General features: G+C 53.7%; 2 protein-coding genes and 1 long non-coding RNA gene across 10 annotated transcripts in view; 1 reads left to right on the top strand and 2 right to left on the bottom strand.

Annotated features, from left to right (window-relative positions):
* The window catches only part of RANBP3 (RAN binding protein 3), a 52,847-nt gene extending 39,582 nt beyond the window's left edge, over nt 1-13,265 (bottom strand). The window contains exon 1 of one of the 7 annotated variants that reach the window (XM_082650208.1): nt 13,163-13,265. In XM_082650208.1, the coding sequence (XP_082506334.1) occupies nt 13,163-13,184 (22 nt within the window). In that variant the 5' untranslated portion in view covers nt 13,185-13,265. The remainder of the gene's footprint in view (nt 1-13,162) is intronic. The other 6 variants (XM_082650206.1, XM_082650209.1, XM_082650207.1 and 3 more) reach the window with 6 other exon arrangements.
* A 22-nt stretch (nt 13,266-13,287) lies between these two features.
* On the top strand, nt 13,288-15,055 carry LOC309819761. The gene is made up of 2 exons (XR_014296471.1): nt 13,288-13,611; nt 13,888-15,055. It is a non-coding gene; the product is annotated as an uncharacterized lncRNA (long non-coding RNA).
* An 8,055-nt stretch (nt 15,056-23,110) lies between these two features.
* RFX2 (regulatory factor X2) overlaps nt 23,111-27,771 on the bottom strand; it is a 99,471-nt gene continuing 94,810 nt past the window's right edge. For both annotated transcript variants that reach the window (XM_082651214.1, XM_082651215.1), the window contains 3 exons: nt 26,881-27,034; nt 25,839-25,881; nt 23,111-25,343 (listed from right to left, as the gene is read on the bottom strand). In XM_082651214.1, the coding sequence (XP_082507340.1) occupies nt 25,228-25,343; nt 25,839-25,881; nt 26,881-27,034 (313 nt within the window). In that variant the 3' untranslated portion in view covers nt 23,111-25,227. The remainder of the gene's footprint in view (nt 25,344-25,838; nt 25,882-26,880; nt 27,035-27,771) is intronic.

Raw genomic sequence — 27,771 nt, 5'->3', positions numbered from 1 at the left:
GTCCAAGGTGGCTGCTCTTGGTCTGAACCCCTCCCCCATCCTCCTCCACACACCCCTCCTCAGCCCCTGTACCCCAGATGGCTCCCTGCCTGAGCCCAACCATGATCCCAGCTCCCAGCAAGGGAAAACCCCTGCTTCCCCGATCCCCCAGGTGGCAGTGGGTGGTGGCGAGGAGGCCGGGGACAGACCTGGACAGGCTGAAAGGAGTAGCCTCTGGTGACACCCCTTGGTGACATCCCGGCCCACAGCATGGGCTCTCCCTCCTGTCCCCTGCCATCCTCCACCCAACTGTCTGCTTTGGATGTAAACCTTGGGGCAGCTCAGCTGTGATCCCCAAGGACCAGGACTGGGTTCCGGACCTGGCCTTCACAGTCCTGGTGATAAGCACAGACAGGTAAGCCCAGGTGTGGGAAGTCGCAGATCTCTGCTCCTGTGACACCCCTCTGCCAGATGTCTGGGACCCCTCCCTGCTCCCAGGGGCACTGGTGACGTGGCTGTGACTGTCAGGGTGCTCTGCCCACCCAGCTGAGCCGGGAACCACTCCTCCAGCTGCACCTCGCGCTACGTCCATAGAGGCAATCATGACAGTCACTTGTCAACTACAACTTCCAGCGACTCCACACATTTGAGTGCCCACTGTGCACCAGGTACCATGCTGGCTTCTACGGTGTGGTGGTGACATGGAGAGACATGTCCCCTGCCTGCCAGGAGCTGACATCAGACTTAGTTGAACGTTACAACACAGGGGAAGCACAGAAGGCACTCAGACCGCGGAGCTGGGGCACCCAACCTGGTGAGGCTGCAGAGAAGGAGCAGATCAGGGAGGGCTTCTTGAAGGAAATGCCACTTAAGCGGAAGGAGCAGCATTCAGCCAGGTGACCAGGAGCGGGGAGGAATGAGGCAGCACTGGAGGAACTGGAGGAAGGTCAGGGTGGCACCACTGGACTCCCTTAAAGACAGACGGGAAACAACCCAGCCCAGGGCGAGAGGAGCGGAGTGCAATCCCTCACACCTGCATGGCCCAGCGTAGAAGCTCCTGGCAGGTAAGCACCAATCACACTCAGGCAGTTCCTATCTTGAGCAAAGGAACCAAAGATGGCTCCAAAGAAGTCGGGGGTCCCTAAGGTGCAGGCTGCCTCTTGACCCAAAGGGCCGTAGACCATTCTCCCTGCAGGGAGCAGAGGTCTCTGGGTAACAAAGGGGTTGCCAAGGAGGCAGGCCCTTCTACCAAAGCAGAAACGACTGACCAGGGGCCCTGGGACAAGGGAAAGTCCTCGGATGGCTTGGGTGGGTGCGTGCGTGGGAAGTTCTAAAAGCCCCACCCTGAAGGCATCGCTGTAATCTGTGTACAGTGTCTTTGTCAGGGAGAGGGCCTGTAAACTGCCTCCTCAGATAGTGGGTAAGGAGGGTCCAAAGGAGGAGAGTTTTAAGAAGCCCCACACTTGTCAGAATTAAAACAGTGGGCTTCCTGATACCACCACTACAAGCAGGCCAGGGTACAGCACTCAGGGTTTCATCTGTGTCTTTTCTGCCCAGAGATTGGTGGCAAAACCCTTAAAACAAAATGCCTCCTGTGTCTATTTCAGACCAGCAAGGAAGGGGACGCAGTGGGTACTGCCCTGCAGCCAGTCTAAGGAGGAGGAACTCCTAGGGAGAGGGTGGGTGACGGCAGCTGCCCGGATGTGAGGAAAGGAGGCCAAGTCCCTACTGCAAGCAAGGGAAGGGGAGTAAGGAGCTGGCCTGGACCCCAGAGGTGGCCCCGGGGTAGAAGGGTGTGTGTCCCCACCCTCCAGGGTGACAGAGGTCTTGGGATCCCATCTTTAGACTTCTCCAGCCTCTGCCACGTAGTCACAGCGAGGACATTCCCAGATGGGGTTTCCCAGAACCCTGGGATGGTCTCTCACACAGGCCAGCAGTCATTGATCAGAAAATACTTACGGGCCAGGCACCTAGGTGCTCAGCACTTCATCCGCATCACTGTCCTGAAACTTCACAACCACGTTAGAAGGTAGGTCCTTAGTTTACAGAACAGGAACGGAGACTCAGAGAGGGCGAGCGACTTGTCCAAGGTGGGGCTGGGTCTCCAACCCACGCGGGCCTGACTCTGGTCCCCGACCCCCGCTACTACCCACGCACCGCAAGGGCAAAAGGGAGAAGTCACTGTCCCATTTTGCTTCCTCCCATCTTTCCCTCTCAGGTGGGCCTTGAAGCTAAGAAACTGGGACTCTTCTTTTGAGAAGTAACATCAGGAATAAAGCAGCTGTCAGTAAACATTCTAGACAAACATCTCTGGAAGAGTACAAACGAAACTAAAGGGTGAGCGATGGACTGTGGGGTGGGCCCGAGGCTTCCAGCAAGTCTTGCGACCATCTGCTTCAGATGAGCGTGCAGTGACACCAAGGGCAGACCCTCAGGCTCCTCGAGGAGAGAATGGAGACCCACGTTTAACGGTGAGGCCCGCTACGCCTCTGCAGCTGTCAAACGTGTAACCGTGGGAGACTGTACGTAACACATTCACAACCGAAGGTGAAAACACACACATTCTGTGTGTTTTCAGCCCCGCATGCAGGCTTTCCTTCTTCACACTATGCACGGAGGCAAGTACACAGAAGCCACGGGCAGGCCTGCCCCTCGACTAGCTCTGGCACGCCCCCGTGGCTGCCTCCAGCCTCCGTCTCTGAGGATGTCTGCTAAACTAAACAGAAGAAAATATGTAGACCCAGGAAAACACACAGAGAAGGGAATCTGGACTATCTTGGCCTGTTCTGTTTATTCCCCTCCTAAATGATGGATCGAACACCTGCCAGGAAATAACCCCCATCTGGAAAGCCACATAGAATTCTTGTCCAAAGTGTCAGCAAGGTAGTTGTGCAAAATGAGCTTTAATCCTGCGCTGATGTGTCTTAATCTTATCTGTGCAAAAGATATGGAAAGCATCTTGCCAACACAAACAACAGTCTGTTAATACGTGCCAACTGCTTTAATCCTGCGACACTTACTATCTCAAGCCTTCGAGTCCTTTCTTTTCTCAGGAATTATTATAAACAGTCCTGTGCAGCAACATAAAGGTGAATTTGTCACCGATGTGTCAACTCTGTTCGCCAACTAATTCTTTGGTGAAGAGTAGAACTGATCTCAATCATGCTGTTGCTAGGCAATACCTCTCTGATTTCAGTGTACCGCAGGCTCAGCTAGTGGGCAGTGGGTCCCTTCATTCTCTTTTTGGTACTTGAATATATTTTTCCTCAGGCAGCTCTCAACTGGTCTCATGGAAATCATAGGGGGGCCCAGTTTTGGGAGATGACAGTATATCTTTCATCTTATACCCTTCTTTCTGGGATGCTCTTCATCACAAAATTACCATCACCTACTGAAACCCGAGCCACTCTTCAGGGCTCTAACATGACCCTGCATTTCTGACAACAGCGGGGGTAATAAGCCACTTGGATTTGCTGAATGGCCCTAACTAGACCCGGAGGCAGGCGCTTTACATACTCCATCTCATTCAATGTCATCACAGCCCTATGGCATAGAAATTATTTATCGTCTCTGATTTGCAAATCACGAAACAAGACTGAGAGGCCTCGGAGAGACACGTGCCCTGCCCAAGTCACGATGCTGGTAAACAGCAGAGGTGGGATCAGAACCCTAAGCCTGACTTCCAAGCTGGGTGCCTCACATCCCCCTCAACCCCTCTCAGGCCAAGCCACATCCGCCTTCTTTACTTCTAGAAGCACCAGCCCTGCAGCCCTCTCCGATCCCTCCACCCCTGCCCCACCGACTCAGACTACAAGCTGCTGGGGCAGATCCTGCACTTTGGATACCTCTGTGCCTTAAATCGAGGAAAAACCCCATAAACCTATTAATACATCAAACAAAGTCAGCAACCTCACCTAAAACTACTGAGAAATCAGGGAGCCAGCTTTGACAGCACTTTTCTATTCTGCCACTAGATGGCGCGACACAAGCACAGCTGAGGTGAAGTATCGATGCAAGCGGCCGGCCGAAGATTCAGGGGAAAGTTCCAGTGAAGACAGCGGAAATCCCCTCACAGGAAGGAGAGCTAAGGACTCCAGAAAATCTGCTGAGGCTGCAGGCCAACTGATGAAGTTTGGGAACGCGGGCGCTGGTTTCTGGGTGTGTTCAGATGGGCCTCAACCACCTGCGGCTGGGACCCTGGGCAAGTTCACACACGCTTTCCCCACATACTGCCTGTGTCTGTCAACAGGGATGGTACCTACACCCCAGTCGGTTCGGAAGGACTGAAGGAAATGATGCATATCAAGTGCTGGGGAAGTGGCTGGCATGCAGTCCGAATTCCACGCTGGCGTTAATACCATTACTAGAATTCCACAGAGACTGCAGATACACTGACGCCGTCTCAAAGCAGGGGTCTTGGACTCCAGGACTGTCTCCAGTCGCCAGGCCCTCAACGATGATAAACACCTCCCGGCCTGGCCCCTTCCAAGAGCTGCCTGGACACGGGGACACCTCGCCACAAACAGTCTCTCATAATCCCTTGAGCCCTTCTGAGGCCGAGGGGATCACTGAGGTGAGAGCCGACGGCAGGCCCACTAGCCAAGCCCTGCTCACAGCAACACGACTTCCTGAGAACCCACGATGAGCCAGGTGCGAGGCACCAGGCACTGGAGACAGGAGGAAAGGTGAACGAGGCCGCAGCCATCTAGTGGGAAGAGGAGAGAAAAACAAGCAGCCGGAGGCGTGCGGGGATAATGAGGAAACCCTGGAGGCAGGCGCTAGACGGCCGCTGGAGCAGGGCGGTGGGCAGAAGGGGGCCGCGGCGGGGGGAAGGCCTCTCCCAGGCGCCATCTGAACCTTGGGTGTGAAGGAGCGACCAGGTGAAGGTGGAGTATGCCGGGCAGAGGGAGCCCCAAGAACGAACATCCTAAGGACAGGAAGAACCCGGAGGCCCATGTGACCCCAGAGTTCCCTTAGGTGAGGGCAGGAGGTGAATTTGGGGAGGGGGAGCATGGTGAGGAGTCCAAGCAGGGGTGTGATATGATCCGGTTCATTTTTCTGAAAGACCACCCTGGCAGTGGTCCTCATGAATCCTTTCCATTTCTGCGTGTTATGAAGTTTTGTAATGTGACGTCAGGGAAGATCACCCTGGGAGTGGTGAGGAGAACAGATCTCAGGGAGGCAGGAGGAGTTGCCAGGGGGCCAGCGAGGAGCCCTCAGGTGCTGTCCAGGTGAGAAGCGGCAGTGACAGGGAGGCTCGGGCAAGTCTTGTGGCCTTGCAGACTGGGCGAGGCGGCTGGAGCCTGACTATTCTGGAGACAGAGCGTGCTGGTGCCTGAGCTGTGGAAGCACGTCTCGCTCACTCAGTGGCCGACGTGGTCAGCAAACACAACCCCCATTTTTCTGACAAGACTCCACAAGCAGGCGGCCCCCTCCAAGTGGCACTGATGATGAGTAACCCAGGCCCTGGACTCTCAGATCCCCGGCGGCCACATCAATGCTGCAAAACATCCTTTCTCCTCTGAGCAAACGGTAGCCTGTTTTCTCACTCTTGCCACCTGAGAAGCCAAACTCTCCAAACTGTTTTCCCCACTCCCGCTCTGCTGTTACAGATGCAACACAGGCGTTAATTCTGGGCTGATGAATTCTCGAAATTCTGTGTGGCAAGCCTGGGGGAGTTTAATTTAGCAAAGGCATTTAAAATGTACTGCAAAAGCAAAGCTTACCGCCTAGACACGTGCATGGAGAAACCACTGTCGTCTCTGTCAGGTTTCAGGAGAATGAGCGCCCAGTGAGTCAAAATGATCCATTGGAAAGGATGAGCTGGGCTCCTAGACTCAGTGGCTGGAGGTGGGCACACTGGGACAGGCCGACTCCTCTTACAGACACAGCCTTGGGCTTCAGCCCCCGTGAAAGGGAATGGCCCAGATGCAGAGCATCTCGGAAGGTCCCCCCCTGGAACTTGGAACAGTGCTGAAGGTCATGGAAAACACTGTTCCCCCTTAACAGGGACATGAAGTCCATGATGCCTACAACGGCCAAAAGGCCATAATGGAAAAAAAAGGTTGGGAGGGTGAGCCCTAAGCTCTAGTTGGCAAACAGTTTATTCTTGGACACTTTTGTTTTGCCCCCAACTCCACCCCCTGGACACTGGGCAATGTCTGAAAACATTCCTGGGTGTCACGATGGGGAGGAGTTCCTAACAGCATCTAGTGGATGGAGGTCAGGGATGCTGATCAGCCTCCTACTGTGCACAGGATGCTCCCCCAACCACAAATGATCCAACCCCAAATATCAACTGTGCTGAGGATGAGAAAAAGACTGAGTCAGATCCCTAACTCACATTATACACCAAAGTAAATTCTCCGTGGCTCAGACGGCACAAACCAGGGTGATGCCCCAGCATCTGTGAATTACCTCCTCTCTCCCTCCCGGCTCCGTTTGTGTATTTAAATGTGTGCAGCATCCTAGGACTTTAGTAGATCAGATGACTACGTTGCACAGTCTCTTGGCAGGGGGAGGGTCAACAGAATCCCCTAACACAGGGGTACTCAAACACGTGCGATTTTGCCCGCGAGGGGACATCTGACAACGTCTAGAGACATTTGGGTAGAGGTCAGGGGCACTGCCAAACATCCCACGATACACAGGACAGATCCCACTGGAATGTCTCAATGAAACTTGGCTATAACCCGAAAGGAGCTTTCTCTCTACCTAGGCATCCAATCAGAAGACCAGCAGCCAGTAGTAACTGACATAGATCCGCACCTACCAGTGGGCCAATCCCATGCCATATGTTCCTTTCACACAACAATCCTCAGACTTGATTAGCATCGTTCCCATTCTACAGATGCAGGAATTGAGGTCAAACAATTTGCCCAAGCTCCTGGGCAAGTAAGTGGCAGAGACAAGACACAAACCAAGGGCACTTCCGACTGTGCCACAAGCTATCAACCGGAGCCTGCCAGTCAGTTCCGGTCTAAAATTCCTTTGAGGCTTGAGACAGGGGAGAAACCCACATGGATCTCCTTACAGGCCCCACTCAGGCCAAGCATCTGTCTAAGAGGTGCTACGACAGGGCTGAAACCCAAATGGCAGCCAAGGTCAGGCAGGCACTGGAAAAGGGGGAAGCGGGCCAGGTCCCAAGCAAGTCGGTGGAGACCGTGGTGTCTAGGAAGGCACAGTCTATCTCAAGGTGGCAGCTGCTCCTTAGTCCTGGCAAATCATTACTGTGCAGGAACGCAGGCTGAGGCTGGCTGCTGTTTTTCAAGAGAAATCAGAAACCTGGATTATTCTTTCCCCTGAAATCTCGGAATTCTTAAGTATTGCCTCCTAATTAAAAGCAAACAAAGACAAACCTAAATGAGCCAAATTATATATGTCTGCTTGCCCCCAAAGCAAGGTTACAACTTCTGCCTGTGGTTTTTGACTCTGGCTCCATGTCGTAAAACATCTGTGGGGTCCTAGACACTGCGGACCTCCTGCAACAATCTCCAATGGTGCAGCCAAAGCATCAGTTTTAATTCTCCTCCACAACCTCCTTAAATAAGCGTGAAGCACGGTCAGGGTTAATATTCACAGCAAGTGCTACGCAATAGCACCAAGTGCCAAGACAACCAAGGATGAAGTGGAGTACAGGGACTTTACTCTGAGACTCTGTGCTGTATAGTTTTCTACCAAGCAGTGCACAGCCACACCGAACACGGCTCGTGGAACCACAGGAAGGTTACTGCACGAGGTGGCAAAAACAAACCCCTTCAAACAAAACAGAGAACCCCTGCTGCTTGCTGCCAGCACTACCACCAGATCCTGAATAGACAACGAAGCAAACCCATCTGCCTCCTGATGGTTTCAAAGTACCATGGAGAGCTACCAAGGCTCAGCCAGGTCAATACCAGCTGCCTTTCCCAGGTAGTTTCCATTACATGAGAAAGGCCCTTTTCAAGTCCCCCAGATGCATCCCATTGCTCCCCAAATGGCCCCCATTTCCCACTCTACCCCAGCCTATTCTCTGGGCCTGAACTCACTTACTAGGCAGGAATTCGACTGGTACCTAAAATGCCCCCTTGGCTGGCCCCAAACACGGTCCCCGCTCCCAAGGCCATTCTAAGCTTCCTGGCTCTGACCCTAGGAACTTCCTGTCGCCTCCTCTCTCTCCAGCTCCTTCAGCGTACAAGCACACAGCAGATCCCGACCGGCCCTCATACCCCATGATGCCCGCAGGCAACGGGACTGCTGGGGTGAGTCCATTTTCCAGTTAACTGGGAGGCAGGCTGCGGACGTGGTGGAGAAGTTTTAAACTTGCAGAACTGCAAGCTTTTCTGTCTATACACAGGATCCCTATCAAAACTTATTTTCTTCCAAGTACATAAAGACTTTAGCATGGCACCCTCAGCTACCGCCAGGCCCCATCTGCCCCGGGTGTGAGAGGCATGCAAGAGTTGACCTCAGGACAAACCCCAGGGTTAATGTTTATCATAACTTCATGAAAACTTTGAAAAATTGCTTCTCACTTCTCCTAAGAATTAAGTTTAGGGCAGGGGAAGGGGGTGGTGAGAATCAAGTGAACTGAGGATTCCAACTGTTTTGAGTTCTAGCTCATCAATAAAAACTCAGCTGCATCCCATCCTCTCTGGGGTTAGGTTTTAAATCAAAAAGTAAGGTGAGAACTGATGAAAACCAAACAACCCTTGAAAATCTCTGGACTAATACTTGGTCTGGCCAGATCAGGGGTTCTCAATGGGGGGCAACTGTGTGGGGGAGGCTCCCCCCACCAGGGGACACTGAGCAATGTCTGGACACTTCCGGTTGACATGACTGGGGGAGGGGGGAGGGTGCTATTGGCATCTAGTGGGTCGAGACCAGGGAAGCTGATCAACATCCTACAATGCCCAGCACAGCCCCACAACAGAGAATTATCTGGCCCCAAATGCTTAGAGTGGCGAGGCTGAGAGCCCCTGCCTAGATGATCACACAATCAAAGTCAAGACAGAACCTAAGAGGACGGACAGCCCAGCTCTGGCTGCCTCTCATCCTGGGCTCATCCCAGGGGGTGGATTCAGTGGGGGTGGATTCACCTGCACTGTTGTTCAGACTCACTTCTTGCCCTCTCTTGCTTCGCTTTGAGCACTTCAGCTAAATGTGTCTGTAACGTAAGTCCACCACAGTAAAAATAGCTACTATTTACTGTTTATTACCGGGCTGAGATAGGCGCTAAAGAATTTGTATGCGTTAATTCAGCCAAGGGTCACAGCAACCATGGGATAGATAAGATCATTGTTATCCTCATTTTGTTGGTGAGAAAACTGAGGCTCAAAGGAGTTAAGAATTTGGCCAAAGTCACTCAGAGAATACAAGGCAGAGTAAAAACACAAACCCGGCTCTAATGCAAAGCCTGTGCCCAACCATCACTTTATATGGAGGGTCTCAACTGAGGGTGATTCTCCCCACCTCCTGCCCTGGGACACTACACAATGTCTGAAGATATTTTTGGTTGTCACGACCCCTGGGGTAGGGTTGCAGGGGAGGGTGTGTGCTACTGGGATCTTATGTGTAGTCAGGGATGCTGCTATGATGCTCAACATCCTACAGAGCAGAGGACAGGCCCTCAACAGAGAATCACCAGGTCCAAAATGTCGATAGGGCCAAAGTCGAGAACCCTGCTTTATACGGTCTCTTGGGTTTCCACCCTGCGTGTCCGCAGGCTGGCAAGGCGTCATGTGCACGTGGTATCTTTTTTTTTTTTTTTCGGTACGTGGGCCTCTCACTGTTGGGGCCTCTCCCGTTGCGGAGCACAGGCTCTGGACGTGCAGGCTCAGCGGCCATGGCTCATGGGCCTAGCCGCTCCGCGGCATGTGGGATCTTCCCGGACCGGGGCACGAACTCCCATGTCCCCTGCATCGGCAGGCGGACTCTCAACCACTGAGCCACCAGGGAAGCCCTGCACATGGTATCTTTTAAGGCTGGGATCTAGAATCTCCTATAGCTCAAATACACTTTGCTCACCCTCTTCTCAGTCTCTTTACCTTTACCAGGGACCAAACGCTGCCTTCAAAACCCGATGCCGGTCTACAAGGCAGAATAACTCCAGAGACAGGATGATTAACGACTTTGGGATGTATCAGTAGCGAAATGCCAAGCAGAAGAGAATATCCCAGGACACAAGTGTACAACACTCACACACTCCTAGGAGAGAAACATTCCAGTTGGACCTTAATAGTCATGGACTACAGGACTACCAACAAAGGGCCGTGGGAGTTGCTGTCACAGCTGAGATCACCATGGTAAGGAGGGCCAACAAGATGCCGTACTGGATACACAACTGGAAGTGTTTCTTTCCACACAAGCACAGCACTCCTAACCTGTACTACTCAAGCCAGGGCTTCTCAACCCTAGCTGCACGTTGGGGTCACCCGTGCTGTTTTCTGTCTCTATAGATGCCCAGGTGTGAGGACGGCTATGATTAGGATCCCAGTTTGGAAAGGCAGAAGCCGAGAGAGCGTCTGAGATTAAACAACAAGTAGGAAAGCACACATATGGCGCAGTCCCTAAAGCTTCAAAATGCATAGGCAAGGAAGTCCCAGTTCACATAGTGGATAAGAAATTAAAGATCCTAGCAGGCTGCGCAAGCCGAAACCAGAAATGGAGTGGAGAAACACATGACACCCAATTAAAGGGTGGCAGAGATATGAGAGGCATAAAAGACCACTAAGATTTGATTTTTTTTGGAGACAGCTAGGCCAGAACTAGTGTCAGAGGCAAAGTACTAGGTGAGTGTGGCATTTACCAGGCAAAAACTTTAAGTACTACAAAACAGTCCGTCTTCTCCATCTTACACTTAACCTGTTCAACTACGCAATTTACAATCGACAGCTCATGTGTCAGCGCATATGCTAGAAATGGTGTCCCTGGAAAACAGGAATCCATAATTTTCCCTTTGTGCTCAAAGGTACACCTCACCACGAAGGTCCTGACTGATGAATTCACTCATTCCTTCAACAAACATTTCTTGGACACCTACTCTGCGCCAGGCACTATCCTAATTGGGGTGGGGGATCCATCAGTGGCAGACAAAAATCCTCACCCTCACGGAGCCTACGTTCTAGAAGCAAACAAGTAGACCTAGCACACCGGTTGGTGATAAGTGCCGTGGGGCAACATGAAGCGGGGCAGAGGGGATAGGGAACACGGATACGATTTGAAATAGGTGGCCAGAGAAGTTCTCAACGATAAGGGAACATGTAAGTAAAAACCTACAGGAGGGGCAGAAGCGAGCGTGGGGACATGTGCAGGAAGGCTGACTCAGGCAGAGGAACCAGCGGGTCCAAAGGCATACAGGAGAGAGGATGTGGACCATGCAAGGGACGCGGAGACAGCCAGAGTGGATAAAGCAGGGCCCGTCGGGGACAGAGTGGCGGGAGAGGAGGACAGGGAGGTCTCAGGGGCTATCTGCCTTTGGGGTTGGCAAACTGTCAGCTGGCTGAAGGTGGAAGGGAGGCCCAGGCAGCGGCAGCGGTGGTGGTGAGAGGTGGTCACCCCCGGAAAGATTTTTAAGGTAGAACTGACAAGATGTGCTGTGGCATGGGAGAGAAAGAGGAGTCGAGGGCGACGTCAAGGTGTTTGGCCTGAGCCATTCAAAGGATGGACTTGCCATTTACTACAAGTGGAGAAGGACGGTGGGCTGGGCGGGTTTGGGGGAGAAAGACAGGGGTTTTGTGTGATGTGGCTATTGGACATCCAAGTGGAGATGTCGAACGCGACGTCGCATAGGAGTCTTGAATTCAAGAAAATGAATGAGCCCAGTACACAAATACACAGAGTGCGTCATACTGACTCCCATTTATCCAGTCCCCGTTCTGCCTGCAAATGCATCTTGTGAATGGAATGCCTCAACCCTCCACTGGCTCCTTTGTCTTATCAAAGACTTGCAGCCTGCGTGGCGGGAGGGGGTGGTGATCAAGACCACCTTGATCCACATCCCTGCTCCTCACTAGCTGTGTGACCTGCCTTGGACAAGTAACTTAACCACTCTAACTCAGCTTCCTCATGGAGAACAGGAGCCGACGGTACCTTCCTCCGGGAGTTTTTGTGAGGAGCGAGGGTTACTCCAGATCACACGCGCCCAAGACTTTGAACAGTACCTGGTAGCACTCCAAATGCTCCACCAGGGTGAGCACTTATTATTGTCATTCGTGCACTCGTGCAGCTCAGTACAAACCTCAGGCCAGCAGGGAGCAGGGTATGGGGGGAAATCAGGGCCAGGCAGGTAGATGGCCTGCCTGTAGCTGTGCACCTAGACACGGAGGGAGCTAAAAATAGGCCTTAGAAGGTCTTGAAGCTACTAGCGATCTCAACGCCACGGCTGATTTCATCAGACAGCGGCTGATGCGGCGCTTTCCCTGGGCCATTCGGAACTGTAACCTTGTCAAAATCGCTCAGCCAGGATGTAAGCGCTCCGCACAGGAGGGGATCGCACAGTCTCTGTCTCTCCCTCTGGAAGTGCAACCAACAGAAAGGGCCGAAAAGCCGCCAGGGCTTTCAGTGGCTCACACCCTGCGGCTGGACCTAAATGAGCGAAGACGAGGCGCGACTCTCGGGTCGCCAGGAAGGACCCGAGGGAACTGGCGGGAACTGGGGGGCTGAATTGGGGGTGGGGGTGAAAACAAACAAGACGTTCTCCATCCTCGGCGTGGGGCAGGCCCGCGGAGGATGAGAAGCCCACAGACCGGGGGGTGGGCCGGCTCGGCAGCCAGGCAGGGGAAGGGGGAAAGCCGGGGTCCCCGAGAACGAGGGGGCGGGGAGGGAGCGTGGCGCGCTGGGCCCGCGACCAGGCCCGGAGATCCATTTACATCCAAGGCCGAGGCGTTGAGGCCGCGCTCCCGCCCCCTTCGGCCCCCGGCCTGGCCTGCGAGGCGAAAGGGCCTCAGGGCCGCGGCCCCCGCCGTCTCCAGAGCCGTCTGGCCAGACGGTGGCAGGGCCGGGGCTACCGGGAGTGATGGGCCGGGCCGGTGAGCCCGGCCTGAGGGGACGCAATGGGGGACGGCTGAGGGACCCACTGGGCCGCTCTCCCGGAGCAGACAGGCCCCCCGTACCCCGGGGTGCTCAGCACTCGGGCCTGTGGCCCCCAGGCCTCCCGCCGCCCGTTCCCTAGCCGCCGGCTGGCCCCCAACGGCGCCTCCCCTACCTTCGTTCGCCAGGTCCGCCATTTTACTTCCTTAAGCCCTCCCACAAGGCCCCGCGCCGGCCCGGGCTCGTCTGCCTTCGGCCAGAAACTCCCGCGCGTGCGCAGTTGCCAAGTCGACTCCGAGCAAAGCGGGCAGTTAGCGGCTGCGCGCGGAGCCCAGCGCGGTGAAGCTCTCGGGATCCGGGTCCGAGCCGGGCCAAGCTCGGAGCACGCGCCTGCGCATTAACCACCCCCGCCTCCTTTTCCCGCCGACCGAGGGGGCGTGGGCAGGGCAGGGCGCACGCGTAGTGGGCCTCGCGCGCGCCGCGAGTAATGTGGGAATCTGCGTTCCCTGCGGCTGCGCGCCCGGAGTGGGTCTTCATGCTGCTGCTTTCCGCTTGTTTTTCGGCCTCGCACCCTCGGTGAGAGCTTGAACCGTGGAGGGCGCCGCGACCGACGCCTTCTCCTAGGTAGATCCCTGGGTCGGGGCGGGGGTCGGGGCTTTCCACGTGCGCAGTCCCGAGGCCCGGAGGGAGGCCTGTAAGGGGTCGTGGGGCGCCTTGTGTCACCCCAGGCCTCAGTTTCCCCTTCTAAGGGACCAGTACTTTAGGCAAACTTTCTGAGGCCACGTGGAGAGGTGGGGGATGGTTGGGGGGAGTAGAAGTCAGAGGTTGAGGATCACTGGCCAAAGGGAAGGTTCATGGCGGGGCGGGACACAGGTGTTGATCCGGGACTTGACCTCACAGAGCCATCAGAATGGGAGCTCCAGGACGACTGGCCCCTGAGGCCCCGTACTGAACAGCGCCTGGCACCGAGCCTCACCGAGTGTCTTCACCGATCACCTGGGCTGATGACCGCTCCCTCCCCCCACCCCCCAGGACTGAGGGGAGAATATTGGACGCCCTGGGCTCATTCGCGACTCACCTGCTACGCAACTTCCCGCGGGCTCTGCCTCATCTCCTAAATAGAGCCCAGATCCGCCCGTTCTCCCTAGCAGGGCTCTCTCTCCCTACTCCAGGCCAGACCATTCTCATCTCTCTCCTGGAAAACCCGATAGCATCTTTCTCTCAATGCTCTCTTTCCTTTCATTCTTATGAAATAAGCAGCACACAGAGGAATCTTTCAAAAATGTGAATTAGATCAAGGGCACATCTTTTCTCAGTGCTTCCAAAGGGCTTTCTACTGAACTTGGAATAAATTCGAAACTTCTTGTTCAGGCTTACAAAGCCCCCCTGTTTTTTGCTGCCATGCTTCCCCTTGCTCGTTGCAGTTCAGCCATATGGGTCTTTCTGTGTCCTTGGAGCTCACCAAACCCCTTCCAGCCTCAGGATCTTTGCACTGGCTGATCCCTCTGCTTGGGACTTTGTGTCCCTTTTTTTCCTGTTTGAGTCCCAGCTTCACTCCTGCTCCAGTATGATCTGGAGGAGGAGGTCCTATAGCCTGTGGGCCACATTTTTAATTATTGGGAGAAAACCAAAAGAAGAAGAATTGCTCATGACATGTGAAAATTGTATGGAATTTAAATTTCAGTGTCCATAAATGTAGATGTATTTGAAAACAGCCATACTTAGTTATTGACATAATGTCTATGGCTGCTTCTGACCTGCAGAAGCAGAGCTGAGCCCTTTTAACGGACTGTCGGGCCAACAAACTTAAAATATTTACTCTTTGCGGCTTTATAGAAGTTTGCCAACCTCTAATCTAGGACACGTGTATTTACATGGTTGTTCTATACATTTCTGTACAACCAATGGGGTGTGGTGAATGTTTAACAACAGCTGCTTCTCTGGGGGGAGAACGTGTGTTTCTGTCTGTGTTTATATGTGTGCCTGTGTGTGTATAGTTTATTGTAAATTTTACTGTTTTCCCATCACTTTAAGTCTTGAAGACAATAAAATAATCAATTGGACCCTGGCTGGTAGTGCTGGTTTTCTTGGTATAAGTATACTTCAACGATGGCTGATTTCAAGCTACCAATGTGAATGTCACTAGCCAGAGTTGAGCAGAGGTGTGCAGTAGCACACTAGATTTTTTCTTCTTCTAGAGCCTGCTGCTTTCTTGCTGCAGCCCCCAAAACAGCATCAGCATCACCTGGAAATCTGTTGAAAATACAGACTCCCAGGCCCCAACCCAGACCTGAATCAGAATCTGCATTTTAGCAAGATACCCAATAGGCACCTGATTTCGCTATCCTGGATTTTGCCTCCGGGCTGAAGGCACAGGCCACAGAGCTTGGTTAGAAATTCTTTTTTTTTTTTTTTAAACTTGTGGCTCGCGGGCTCTGGAGCACAGGCTCAGTAGTTGTTGACGCTCGGGCTTAGTCGCTCTGTGGCATGTGGGCTCTTCCCCAACCAGGGCTCGAACCTGTGTCCCCTGCATTGTCAGGGGGATTCCCAACCACTGCGCCACCAGGGAAGTCCTAGAAATTCTTAAGGAATAGCTAGAATGTCACTGTTGGTCACCTGCAGCGTGTAGACTTAGGTTTGCTCATTTCTAGCTTATTGGTATCACTCTATTCAGTACATTTCGTTATCTATAACTTCTCTTGAGTAAGTGTTATTAGTTTAAGTTTACATTAAATAGGTACTGTAGATCACCATTTCAAGTATAAAACCACTAAGCCACGAATAGGAGATAACTGTTTATCACGAATAGGAGATAAACATGAAAACAAAACAATGTTTTTAAATTCTGGGTAGATAACTATTGCCTGCCAAGGTGCTGTGCCCCAAGCCTGCTTTTTTTTGTTTTTTTCATGTAAATAGAGATTAGCAAAGTATTGGAGGCATATTAAAGGCACATTATCACTCAACTGAAAACGCGATGAGGAGTGAGAGAATTGAAAATGGGGTAACTCTAATCCACGAGATTCCTTGTCATTTAATGCCCTGTCTGCATGTCTCCGAAAGTCATTTCATATACCACATCCATCCCACACTTTGGGAAACTCCCAGCAACATGTCACCGCTTGCTAAATATAATCCAGTTGTGGTTTTTTAAGGGACGTGGAGAGATGCTAAACCCATCAGCCTGACGAGGCGACTCAATTTCCCTTGGTTTCACAATTCTTCTCCCAGTGCCGAGGCTGCCAACATCGTGGCCCTTAGTTCCTTTGCTTTCTTTATCTGGTGTCCTCTTACACATTAATTTAGTCAACGTTTTTGTTTTTGTTTTTGTTTGGCTGCGCTGGGTCTTCGTTGCTGTGTGCGGGCTTCTCATTGTGGTGGCTTCTCTTGTTGCAGCGCATGGGCTCAGTAGTTGCGGCACGCGGGCCCTAGAGTGCGCGGGCTTCAGTAGTTGCGGTGTGCGGGCTTAGTGGAATCTTCCCAGACCAGGGATTGAACCCGTGTCCCCCGCATTGGCAGGCGGATTCTTGACCACTGTGCCACCAGGGAAGTCCTCAACATTTACTTATTAAACAAATATTTGTTGATTACCTACTGTGGTGGTTTTAAAACGGCCCCAAATTCTTTGACCCTCTTCCCATCAAGAGGTGAGGTCTCAAATGCCACCTGATATCACTTGTATGTGGAATCTAAAACATGACACAAATGAACTTATCTACGAAGCAGAAACAGACTCACAGACATAAGAGAACAGACTTCTGGTTGCCAAAGGGGAGGGGAGGCGGGGGAGGGATGGATTGGGAGTTTGGGATTAGCAGATGCAAACTATTAAGTATAGGATGGATAAACAACAAGGTCCTACTGGGAACTATATTTAGTATCCTGTGATAAACCACAATGGAAAAGAATATGAAAATGAATGTATGTATATATATATGTATATAATTGAATCACTTTGCTGTACGGCAGAAATTAACAACATTGTTTATCAACTATACTTCAATTAAAAAGAGGTGAGGGCTCTGTTTCCCTTGAATGGGAGTGGCTGGTTACTGGTCCATCAGTAGAGTCTGTGGAAATGATAGCATGTGACTTACGAGGCTGGGTCATGACAGGGACAGAGGATACAACTTCTGCCTGCTTTGCTGGAACAGTTGCCCTAAAAGCCTTCAGCCGTCATGGAAGCTGTCCACCCGCCCTGAGGCTGCCATTCTATAAGGAAGCTGAAACAGACACTGAAAGGCAAAGCCCTGAGAGAGACCTGCCCAGCCTGGCCCTTCCTGTTTCTCACCCCCCATGAAAGATAAATGATAGTTGCTGTTATGAGCCAAGCCACTAAGTTTAGGAATATTTGTTACACAGCAGTATATATCCACCACACCTACTGTGCCTGACACACTGTTCTACATGACATTCTAGTAGAAGACCTGCAGGAGAAGCACTCTAGACAGAACAGTGAGTGCAAAGGTCCTGAGGCAGGAACCAGCTTGCTGAGCTGGAGAACAGCGAGGAGCTCAGTGTGGCCAGGGCAGAGTGAGCGAGGGGCCATGCAGGGCCTTGTAGGCCATAGAGTTCTCGGAGGAGTTTGAGGTTTTTCCCAAGACAAGGGTCGGAAGTGGGAAATGGAGGGATCCAGATGGTTTCCCTTGACCATCTGACCTCTCTGCTGCCTGCTTCCTTCTCGGCTCATCAGGAGAGAAGTCTGAGGAACCCCCAACCCACCGAGCCCAGGCTGAGCTCTGAGAACTGGGAACTTCCTTCTCTACAGCCAAGCCCAGGAAAAAGGGCTTTCACAGCTGTAATTCTGTTCTCATCTTCCCATCGTGGGCAGGGACCTGGCCCCGTGAAGTATCTGCTCTGTGCCCAGCCCCACGCAGAGGGTGAGGACCCAGATATTAATCAGCTACAGTTCCTGGCCTCCTCTGCTCGGCAGCGCCCCCCAACACCACCTCCGCGCCTCCCCCCCCCACCCCGCCCCGCAGTCCACAGGGTCAAGTTCTTGACAGCAAGGTGTCCATTGCAGCTGACGCTGAGGCCAAGAGGGGAACCCTTGACTCGAGCTGGGTGCACTAGCTTCTCTCACTCCCATATTCTGCAGCAGCTAAATGTGGTATGGAGCTAGGAGGAAATGCTGATTGTACTCTTTGTAATTAAAAAGATTTAACCTTCAATTTAAAATAAATTCAGACTTACCCTAACCCTAAAAAAAAAAAGAAAAAGAAAAAAAATTCAAATTTACAAAGAAGTTGCAAAAACAGCACCAAGAAATTCCATACAGCCTTCACCCAGCTTCTCCAAATGTTAACATCTTACGTAAACAGCACGATGACCAAAACCAGGAAATTCACACTGATGCAGTACGATTCACTAGCATAAAAACCTATTCAGGTCTCACCTGCTGACTGCCAGTGTTTTGTTCCTGTTCCAGGATCCAGTCCAGGATTCCTTGTTGCATTTAGATGTCATTACTCCTCAGTTTCCTTTAGTCTGGATTAATTCCTCTGTCTTATTTTTCCTTCCCCATGACACTGGTGAGGTGTGCTGCCCAGCTATTTTGAAGAATACCCTTTCATTTTGGGTCTGTTGACCGTTTCCTCCTGATTAAATTCAGGTGTTGAATTTTTGGTGTAAATAACATGGACGAACCTATCAGGAGGCACCTGATGTCAATTTGTACCATTTACAACTCAGATCACCGGTGTCGGCCAGCTTACCACTGATACTTTTCCCTTTGTAGTTATTGACTATCTTGTGGGGAGACAAATAAATAGGGAATAGTTGAGGAAGAGGAGGAGAGGCAGATGGAGAAAAGAGGCAGCTAGCTCTTGCACTCCATTGCTTGTGGTCTTTCCATGCATGATTGCAATTTTAGTAAACAAAACAGCCTCCATTCTAGGCAAAATCCCGAGCTGGCTGGTTTCCCCGGGGTGAAAAGGAAGAGGCTGTGTCACACAGTGACCACAGGGGGGCAGCAGAGGATTGGGAATGAAATGAAAACTGGGCTCTAGGATGAAAAGCAGTTTAGTTCCTTCTAAGTAAATAAACTTGCAGAAACGCAAAGGCTCTGCCCCAGCTGAGGCCTGTCATCTTCTGGGAAACAGGTCAGGTAGTTGCTGGCTGCTCTGATTACACTCCCAGCATTAGGCATGTCTAAAACAGGGGCTTTTTATCCTGGGAGGGCTTTGGGGGGGGGGTGCTGAGAATCCCTTCTGCAACTGCCTGCAAGACTCATGGGTACTGAGGGTGTATCGGTTTGGAGACTGCTTGCAAACTCCCCAAAACACCTCTGTCAAATGTAAGCAAGTGGAAAGTTTGCTGGCAAGTGATGAGCATGTTCCTAAGATCAGAGAGAGAAGAGAAGAAACTGGGCAGCTCCAGTGGGTCTTGGGAACCGGTGGGTCACCTCCCGAGAATGCTCAAACTTCAACTGCTTTCGGTCTTATATTCAGCTCACAATTCAGATTCTGAGGAGGAGGGGGTCAGATGCGTCCAGCATGGCAGGGTACGTTATTAATCCCTGCCCCCTCCTGCTTTCCCCGACTCTAGCCACTTTATGCTCTGGTCAGTTATTCATTGAGCGAGAGCCTTTAGGTGGAGGGGTCCAGTGGACAGCTGTACAGAAGAGAGTTGACAGAGGGGAGTTTGACGTCCATTTTGAGGTCATGGGCCGTCACTCCCGGGATGCAACCCCCAGGCCTCGCCAAGATCTAGGAAGCCCTGTCTCCTTCCCAGCTCACCCCGGGCCACCTCACATGTCAAGCCCGTCCCCTCCGTTCCCTCGGCCAGGAGCAGCCTCCTTCAGTGTGTGCAAGCGCCCACTTACAGATGGTGTTTCAAACGGTGGGAAGAAGGGTCACTGCCCAGAAGGAATTGGAGTGTTATGTCCAAAGAAGGTAGAACAGGTAGATGCTCGGTAGCAAGACCCCACAGGCGTCCATCACAGAGGATCCTCAAAGGGGTCCATGACCTCAGCGTAGGTGAGGACTAGTCTCTAGGACTGTGGCTTTCAATACGTACGTATGTTCAGTACACTTTACATGCAGCCCAATCCCGTATGTGTATGTCCACACACATCGTATAACATATACTGAGATGTTACAAAGCCATAGTTATCTTTGCTAATTACACTGACACTCCTGATCTTTTCTATTTCTCTCCTGGTCCATTACAAAGAAAAACGGGTCAAATCCACCGACTTGATTTCATAGCCGCTTGGCCTGCTGCTCTAGCAGCCCTCTTGCCTCTGCTCCCCCGCCTTCATCTGCGCTGCGACACTCTGACCCCCCACCCGGCCTGTACCATCTTCACAAGTACCTAGTGACCCCCTTGCTTCCATTTTCTTCGTGTGTGATCCACGCACCAGAATAAGTCTTTCTATAGCCCAGCTTCGATTATATCAAAAAATGGTGGTGGTGGCCTCCTGAATGAATTTGATTTTATCTGTGCAAGATGTGGGAAATACAGTATTGAGCAAGCCAGATCAGAGCAACTCACCCTCAGAGCTCATGGGAAAGAGATTTGCCAACAATCATAATAAAGTAGTGCAGGAAATACGGGGTAGAAGGGATCCATCCTAATCTAGCTGGGGATCTTCCAGGAAGGCTTCCTGGAGGAGGTGTCAGTTAAGATGAATGCTAAAGAGGAAGGGGTGTGTGTGTGGAGTGGAGTTTAGGTGGGAAGAGCAATGAAGGTGAAAGAGCCTGAAATGAGACACTGGGGTGAGTTCCAGGAGCAGAAAGTCAGAGCAGGGACTTCCCTGGTGGTCCAGTGGTTAAGACTCCGCACTCTCAATGCAGGGGACCTGGGTTCGGTCCTGCACACTGCAACTAAAGATCCCGCATGCCGTAACTGAGACCTGGTGCCGCCAAATAAATAAATATTTTTTAAAAAGGATCATGCTATCTTAAAAAAAAAAAAAATCAAAGCAGCAAGTGGGTCACGGGAGGAAAAGACAAGTGACATGGTTGCCAAGGTGTGAAAGATGCAGAGAACTGATAATAATGAGAATGCGATTACCCGGTGGTTCTCACCTGGGGGCAGGGGACACTTGGCAATCAGTATCTGGAGATATTTATGGTCTTCGCCACTGGGGGTGGGGTGCTAGTGGGGGTGGGGTGCTAGTGGGCCAGGGGTGCTGCTCAACGCCCCCCCAGTGTCCAGAAAGGTCCCTCCTCTAACCCAGAGACTTAGCCAACCCCAAATACCAAAGGTACCAAGGTTGAGAAACAATTGTTGAATGCTTACGCCAGTACTTTCTATAAATCAACTTATTTAAATCTCACAACAACACTGTGAGGTAGGTGTTTTTATTACCCCTTTTTCCCAGATGGGGAAACTGATCTAAGTAATTTACCTGAGGGCACAGCTATTGTCCAAGCCCGGCTGCCCTGCTGCATCTCCAGGCAGGGAGGTCTCAGGGAGTGGCCAGGAGGAAGGAACCAGTGGCCATGTTAGGGGCAGTCTGGAGGAGGTAGGAGGGACGGAGGGCATGCAGGTGGCCCTGGGTTTCTGGCTCAGGCAGTGGGATGGGGATACAGGCAGGAGGTCTGGATCGTCAGATGCTGAGCTCCTGTCTTGCCCTTTGGAGGGCAAGGCACCCACGAACCTCTGAGCCACGGTGGGCAGGCAGCTGTGGAGCAAGTCAGCAGCACGTGGATGAGGTCATGGAGGGTGTGGAAGGAGCAGGACCCAGGTGCAGGGGGTGGGGGGGCAGCCAGAGAAGTGGGAAGAAAACTGGGGTGGGGGTGAGACTCCCAGCCAGGGAGAATCTCTCCCTTCTTACTTAGCATTCCTGCAGCTGGTGTGTGTGTGTGTGTGTGTGTGTGTGTGTGTGTGTGTGTGTGTGTGTGTGTGTGTGTGTGCGTGTGCGTGTGCGCGCGCGTGCGCGTGCGCGCGCGCGCGCATGCACACCTCGCATCTCACTTCAGAGTTCTTGCTACCAGAGAGTTCTTGGAGGCTAGAACGCCTATGGGTCCCCCTGCAACCCTCCCAAACTGTGGCTTATTGCACTCTGACTCAGGGCCATTAGTGTTATAATGATCACCAGGAACCCAGGTACCTTCTGTCTCATTGCTTTGCCATCCTTATTTTATGATGTTCACCTTGAGGTCCAAGATGGCTGCCGGGGCTCCAGCCATCCTGCTTGCATTCCAGCCAGCAGCCTCATTTTCCCCATGTGCACAATGGTGGGCGGGGTTAACACCTACCTTGGAAGACTGTCAAAAAGAAGAGAAGAATGGACCACAATGACAAGAAGCCACTGTGATTGGTCAGGACCTCCTGGAGGCTCTTGGTAGGACTGGGTCCCCCTTTTGCTGTGCCTGTGCCCCGGAGCCCTACCCAATGGGCTAGGGACCCACGGGCCTTCGGCAGCCTCCCCTCCTCGGCTCCTCTCCAGCTCCTGGGGCAGGAATCACGTGGGCATCTCCTGTGCTCAAGAGCCTCGCCAGCCACCCAGGCCCTAAGGTGCTCTCCCCTCCCAGGGACCCTGCCGCCTGGCCCCGGGCCGGGATCTCCAAGGGGGAAGATTCAGGGGCGGCTCCTGCTCCCCGCAAGAGCTGGTGCTGCTCAGGGGGCCTCGGGCTGAAATCGTGAACCACGGGAGGGTAGGGACGAGTCTGGGTTCCGCTGGGTTCTGAGAGCCTGGCAGAGGAGTCGGCCTGGAGTCAGGACCTGGCCACCCGGCTGACGGGAGGCTGCATGCTTGGGTCTGAGAGCTCCTCCCCAGGATTGGCCACAGTATTTGTGGGGCCCAGTGCAAAATTAAAGCAGGGGCCCTTTGGTGGAAAACTCTTAAGAATTTCAGGATGGTGGCAGCAGAGCCTTAAGCCAAGCGCAGGCCCTGGAGTTCCCAGCCTGGGATAGCGATGGATGATTTTAGTGTCACCTGGGGTCCCCAGGGCCTCCACCCGGGACAGAGGGGCCCGGGCTGGGGCCAAGGCTGAGCATCTCCGGCGGCACACGGGGCACCAGCCTGGCCCCTGAGAAGCAGCTTTTATGGGCGACTAACGGGGAACTGCGTCCACGTTTCTGGAACATCCTCCCCCCTGTGGGCCCTTCCTGAGTGCATCGCTCTCCTCTGCAGGGTTTCTTCAAAGTCCTATAAGGCCCTGTGTCACGGTCCCCCAGAGTGGGTGGTCACAACAGTACGGATGCCCGGCCCGCACCTTCAGCCCACAAGCCAGGCTCTCTGGGGATGGCGCCCAGGAACTGGCGATTTCGGAAGAAGCTCACGCCCTGATTCTTAGGGGGTTCTGAAGTTCGGGCCCCACCGCTTTACCAGATTAACCCCGTAAACAACCAGTGGGCCGTGTCAGCGGCCGGAGCGTGGATTTATTCTGCGTCTCTGAACCAGTTTAGTCTGTTTACAGTCTCGCCCATCCTGGGCTGAGAGTTGTTTTCTTGCCCTCTCTGGCCTTGCTAAATGCTCCTTCTGGAACATTCCCCAGAGCGCCGGAGGAGAGCACTGCTGCCCTCCCTTCCTGGGCTCGTGTGGCCCAGGTCTGGCCAGGCTGGCTGTGCCAGGGCCAGGGGAGTGTGGGAGGGAGGGCTTCGTCCTCCAAGGCCACTGGAGTGGGCGGCGGGGCAAAGGCTGGAGCGTGGACTGCGACCCACAACGGGCACGTTCAGTGTGTTTATTGCAACGGGAAACGAGAACGGGCTCGGAAGGCTGGTGTCTTTACCGTCATTTATATTCCTCCTCGCGGAATCCGGCAAAGGACTAGACAGAGCGTAAGGCAGAAATGTGGAAGAAAAGGCAGGCGTCACAATCCGGGAGCCGTGAGCTTGAACGTCTCCCAGGAAAGGAGATGCAGCTTTAAAGACATTCCTTCTGTCTGAGTTCATCTGAGTCTGCAACTTTAAGACCACACGCACGTTGTGATCATGACGGGCTTTTGGTTTCTTAAAATGAGATTTCTCATCCTTCCCTGCTGCTCTCCCCGGGCACCTGCGGGCGCCAGGGATGCACAGCGCTCCTGCTTGTCGAGAAGTAGGGTTTTTAAAGGCCTCGTGAGTTTACATTAGTACCTTCTGCATGAATGAGAAAACAACATGGGGGACTGAATATACTGCGATATACACATTCATAAGGAATGTTCTAATAACAATTAGAGCACAAAACTATTTGTATGAACATATTTCCAAAAGGAGGAATTATTGCATTTGAGAAGTCGATGCTTCTTGGACCAGAGGTTTGTCTTTCTTCTTTGCAGCTGCTTCGGGAGCGGAGCTGTGGCACAGGGCTTACTGGTGCAACACGTTACGAGGGACACAGATCTGGAGAGTTTCGAGGTCAGGGCTGGGACAGCCCTTGGGATTCGTTTGTCCCCAGAGAAGAGTTTGGACCCTGAGCAGTTCAAGATGGGACCTGCTGGGGTCCCAGTGCTCTGGGATCGCTACTTCAAAGGCAGACGTTCTGGAAGGTTCTGTGGAGTGGGGCTCAGGCATGGCTGCTCGTGCACAGACTTGGCAGGATGGCTGCCCTGTGACGGCGCGGCGGAGACCCTGACCTCCCGGCCCCCTTGGAACAAACTCATTCCAGACCTCACAGTTGAACTTGACGTTGGCTGTGAACCTGGACAGATTCACAGTCCTTCTGGTTGCTCATCAAGCTTCTGGCTTTGATTTTGAAAGGCCCCGCCCCCACCACGAGCGGGCCTGCTTCCGTGACGTGTTCTTTGAGCCACGTGGGGCCGTGGGACGCGCGCCGTCCGGGGACGCAACTGGCGGCTGCTTCTGATCCCTTCGGGGTCTAGAGACGGGGTGCCTGGCGGCCGGCAGGGCAGGAGGCCACGGGGCGAGGACCGAGATGGCCTCTCCCCACCACAGGGCCTGAGGGGGGCTGCGGGGACACGGCCCGCTTGGCGCTGCCCGACGGCTGCGGGACATCCCTTCCTCCCCGGGACCCGCTGGAGTTTTTTCAAATCAGGGTGCAAATCGGAACGAGCTGGCAGGGGGAGATGCCCAAAGTGGAGGTAGCGACTCGCTCAGCACGGCCCCTTCCAGCTCTGGAGGGGGATGTTTGCAGTGGGGGAAGGAACATTCAGAAGAAGGAAAAGGGGTCTGGGTGCCCCATCTGAGCTTCGGTCGCGGTCACAACGGTTTTCCTCTTGAGGGAGAGCGTGTCCTTTAAGGGCGCCCTGGCCCAGGGGCCCCGGCACTCAGAGTAAAGGTCACTTCGTCCAGGAGGCACTACCGCGGCGGTGCTCTGGGACCTGGAGCCGGGGCATTGCGGCCCAGCTAGACGCCCTGCAGCGGGTGGTTGGGGTCGCTGCGCTCCCGCTTCACCAGGGGCTCGCCCCGGCCTCGGGCCTCCGAGCGGGCCTCGCTGCCTCCACGGTCCTCGCTGAGGTCATCTGTGGAGGCGGGGTGGGGCGCGGGGCACATCTTCAGGGGGCGCAAAGGGGCCAGGGCAGGGCACTGCCTTAGCCTGGGCCTGGGTTGACCCAGTCAACCTGGAGGCCTTCCTCCCCACGACCAATGCCCACGTGCCTGGGCTGTGCTCCCGGCAGCATTGCCCTTGGCGGTTGGGCCCCCCCACCTCCACGGGGCAGGGGATAGGCCCCCTGGCGGGGGGCGCTCTCTGGCCCGCCTGCCCTGCTCCCCCTCTGGACGTGGCCGCAGGAGGCCCTCACCCCGCCAGCCCCAGCACCGGCACCAGTCCTGTCCGTGGCCCTGTGCTGAGGGGCCTGGGGTGCAGGGAACCAGGGAGAGGAGTAAATGTAATCCAATAGGAGGGGCAGGGCCTCTGCTCTGAGCCCCCAGTGGGCTGCTGCCCAGTGTCCCCGCCCCAGGGGCCGCCCTGCTCACCACCAGGCCCAGGACAGGAGGGAAAGCCCAGACACACCCACCTTTGTCGAGCAGTGTCAGCGACAGGGAGGCAAGATCGTTGAACTGAAAGAGAGAAGCCCAGAGTGAGGGCCATCTGCAGAGCAGGTGCCGGGGAAGGTTAGCAATGTCCTCGTCCACAGAGGAATCGGGCTTTCGCTTTGTAAGTGAGAGGGCTTCTGCCGTGAGAAGCGGCCCTGAGGCTGCTGGGTGGCTGGGTGTGGCCCCTCTAACACTTTCCAGGGCCCTGCCTGGGAGTCGCTGGAGGGCTGTGGCCTCTGAGTGGTCAGTGAAGGAAAAGCCGCTGTTTATCACGGGCTTACCACGTACTAAAAGCTCTACAAGTGTCGCCTCATTCCTTCCTTGAAACAACCCTGTCATGACCCAGCAATTCTGCTCCTCGGTCTGTACCCCAAAGAATGGAAACAGGTGTTCAAACAAAATGTGTACATGAATGCTCACAGCAGCACGATTCACACCAGCCAAAAGGTGGACACAGCCCATCTATCAACAGGCGATGGATCAGCAAGGTGGTGCATATCCGTGCAGTCAAACAGTGTTTGGCCAGAAGAAGGACAGAAGCCCCGACACTCGCTACCACGTGGACGGACCTCGAGAACACGATGCTCAGTGCGAGAAGCCAGACACAGAAGGACACACAGGGTGTGATTCCATGGATGGGAAACGTCCAGGACAGGCCGATCCACAGACACAGGGAGTGGGTTCACGGCTGCCAGGGGCTGGGGGGTTTACGGCCAAGGGGGTGGGGTTTTCTTTTGGGGTGATGGAATGTTCTGGAACAAGATAGGTGGTGGTTTCACAACGCTGTGAATGTACTAAATGCCACTGAATTGTTTCCTCTGAGATGGTTAAAAAGGTAAATTTTACTTTCTGTGCATTTTACCTCAATGAGGTGGAAATCCTGCCCGGGCCACGTGAGTAGGGGACAGAGGAGCCAGGGTCCGTCCTGCTGGGGCAGGTGAGCATTTTCCCACCCGCCGCCCGCCCCCACGAGTGTGTTCTCTCGGGCCCCGAGGCCGGCCCTCTCATCCCGGGGGCGCTCACCTCTCCCATCACGGCAATGGGCGTCTCCCCAGTGGCCTCGGCGACGCGGTGCTCCACCAGGTAGAACATGTACTCGTCGTAGAGCAGCCGGATGAGGTGGAAGGAGCCAAAGCTGGCGGCGCTGCGCAGCGTGAGGTCGCGGATCACCATGGAGCTGAGGCGGCAGACACGGGCTGGCACCTCCGGGACGCCAGGCTCCCCTCCAGCCCCGAGCTGGCCTGCGAGGGGCCTGCCAGCCTCCCAGACCACCCCGCGGCCTTTCCCATCCTTCCCATCCTTAGCCAGCAGTTTTAGGCGCCTAAAAACGAGATTCAAGTTCAGGGCACCTTTGCCTCTTTCATCCAAAGCAGGGGTTGGCAAACCGCAGCCCAAGCCAGACCAGATCCAGCCTGCCAGCCAGGAATGGTTTTTACAGTTTTGAATGGTTGGCAAAAAAAGTCAAAAGAATTGTATTTCACGACACATGGAATGTACCTGAAATTCACACTGCAGCATCCATTAATAAAGTTTTATTGGCTGTGCCTGTCGTTGATGTGCTGTGTGCCTGGAAGACTTTATCCCTCAAAAAGATCTACTATCTGATTCTTTCCAGAGAAAGCGAGCGCCGATCTAAAGGAGTTATTAAACGTGGTCCCCGACCAAAATCCCTGGCCTATGCGTGCACTGCCACGTGGCCCCAAACACCTGGACACTCCAGCTCAGAACTCACCTACTCTCAGTGACGTCTAATCGCTGTGGTACCGAGAAAAGAAACAGGAAGGGACAAGACAGGAGAGGAACCCCGGGGCATCGCTCCGGGGTGGCCCTGCCACCCTGGAGTCCAAGCACCCAGGGCCCGGCGAGATCTGTCAGAGCACCCAAGCTGCAGACATCGAATCACTTCCTTCTGTG

Source organism: Grampus griseus, assembly GCF_964374135.1.
Source record: "Grampus griseus genome assembly, chromosome: 3".
NCBI classification, from domain to species: Eukaryota; Metazoa; Chordata; class Mammalia; order Artiodactyla; family Delphinidae; genus Grampus; species Grampus griseus.
The sequence above is the reverse complement of the archived record's forward strand: the minus strand, read 5'-3'. Positions and strand labels throughout refer to the sequence as shown.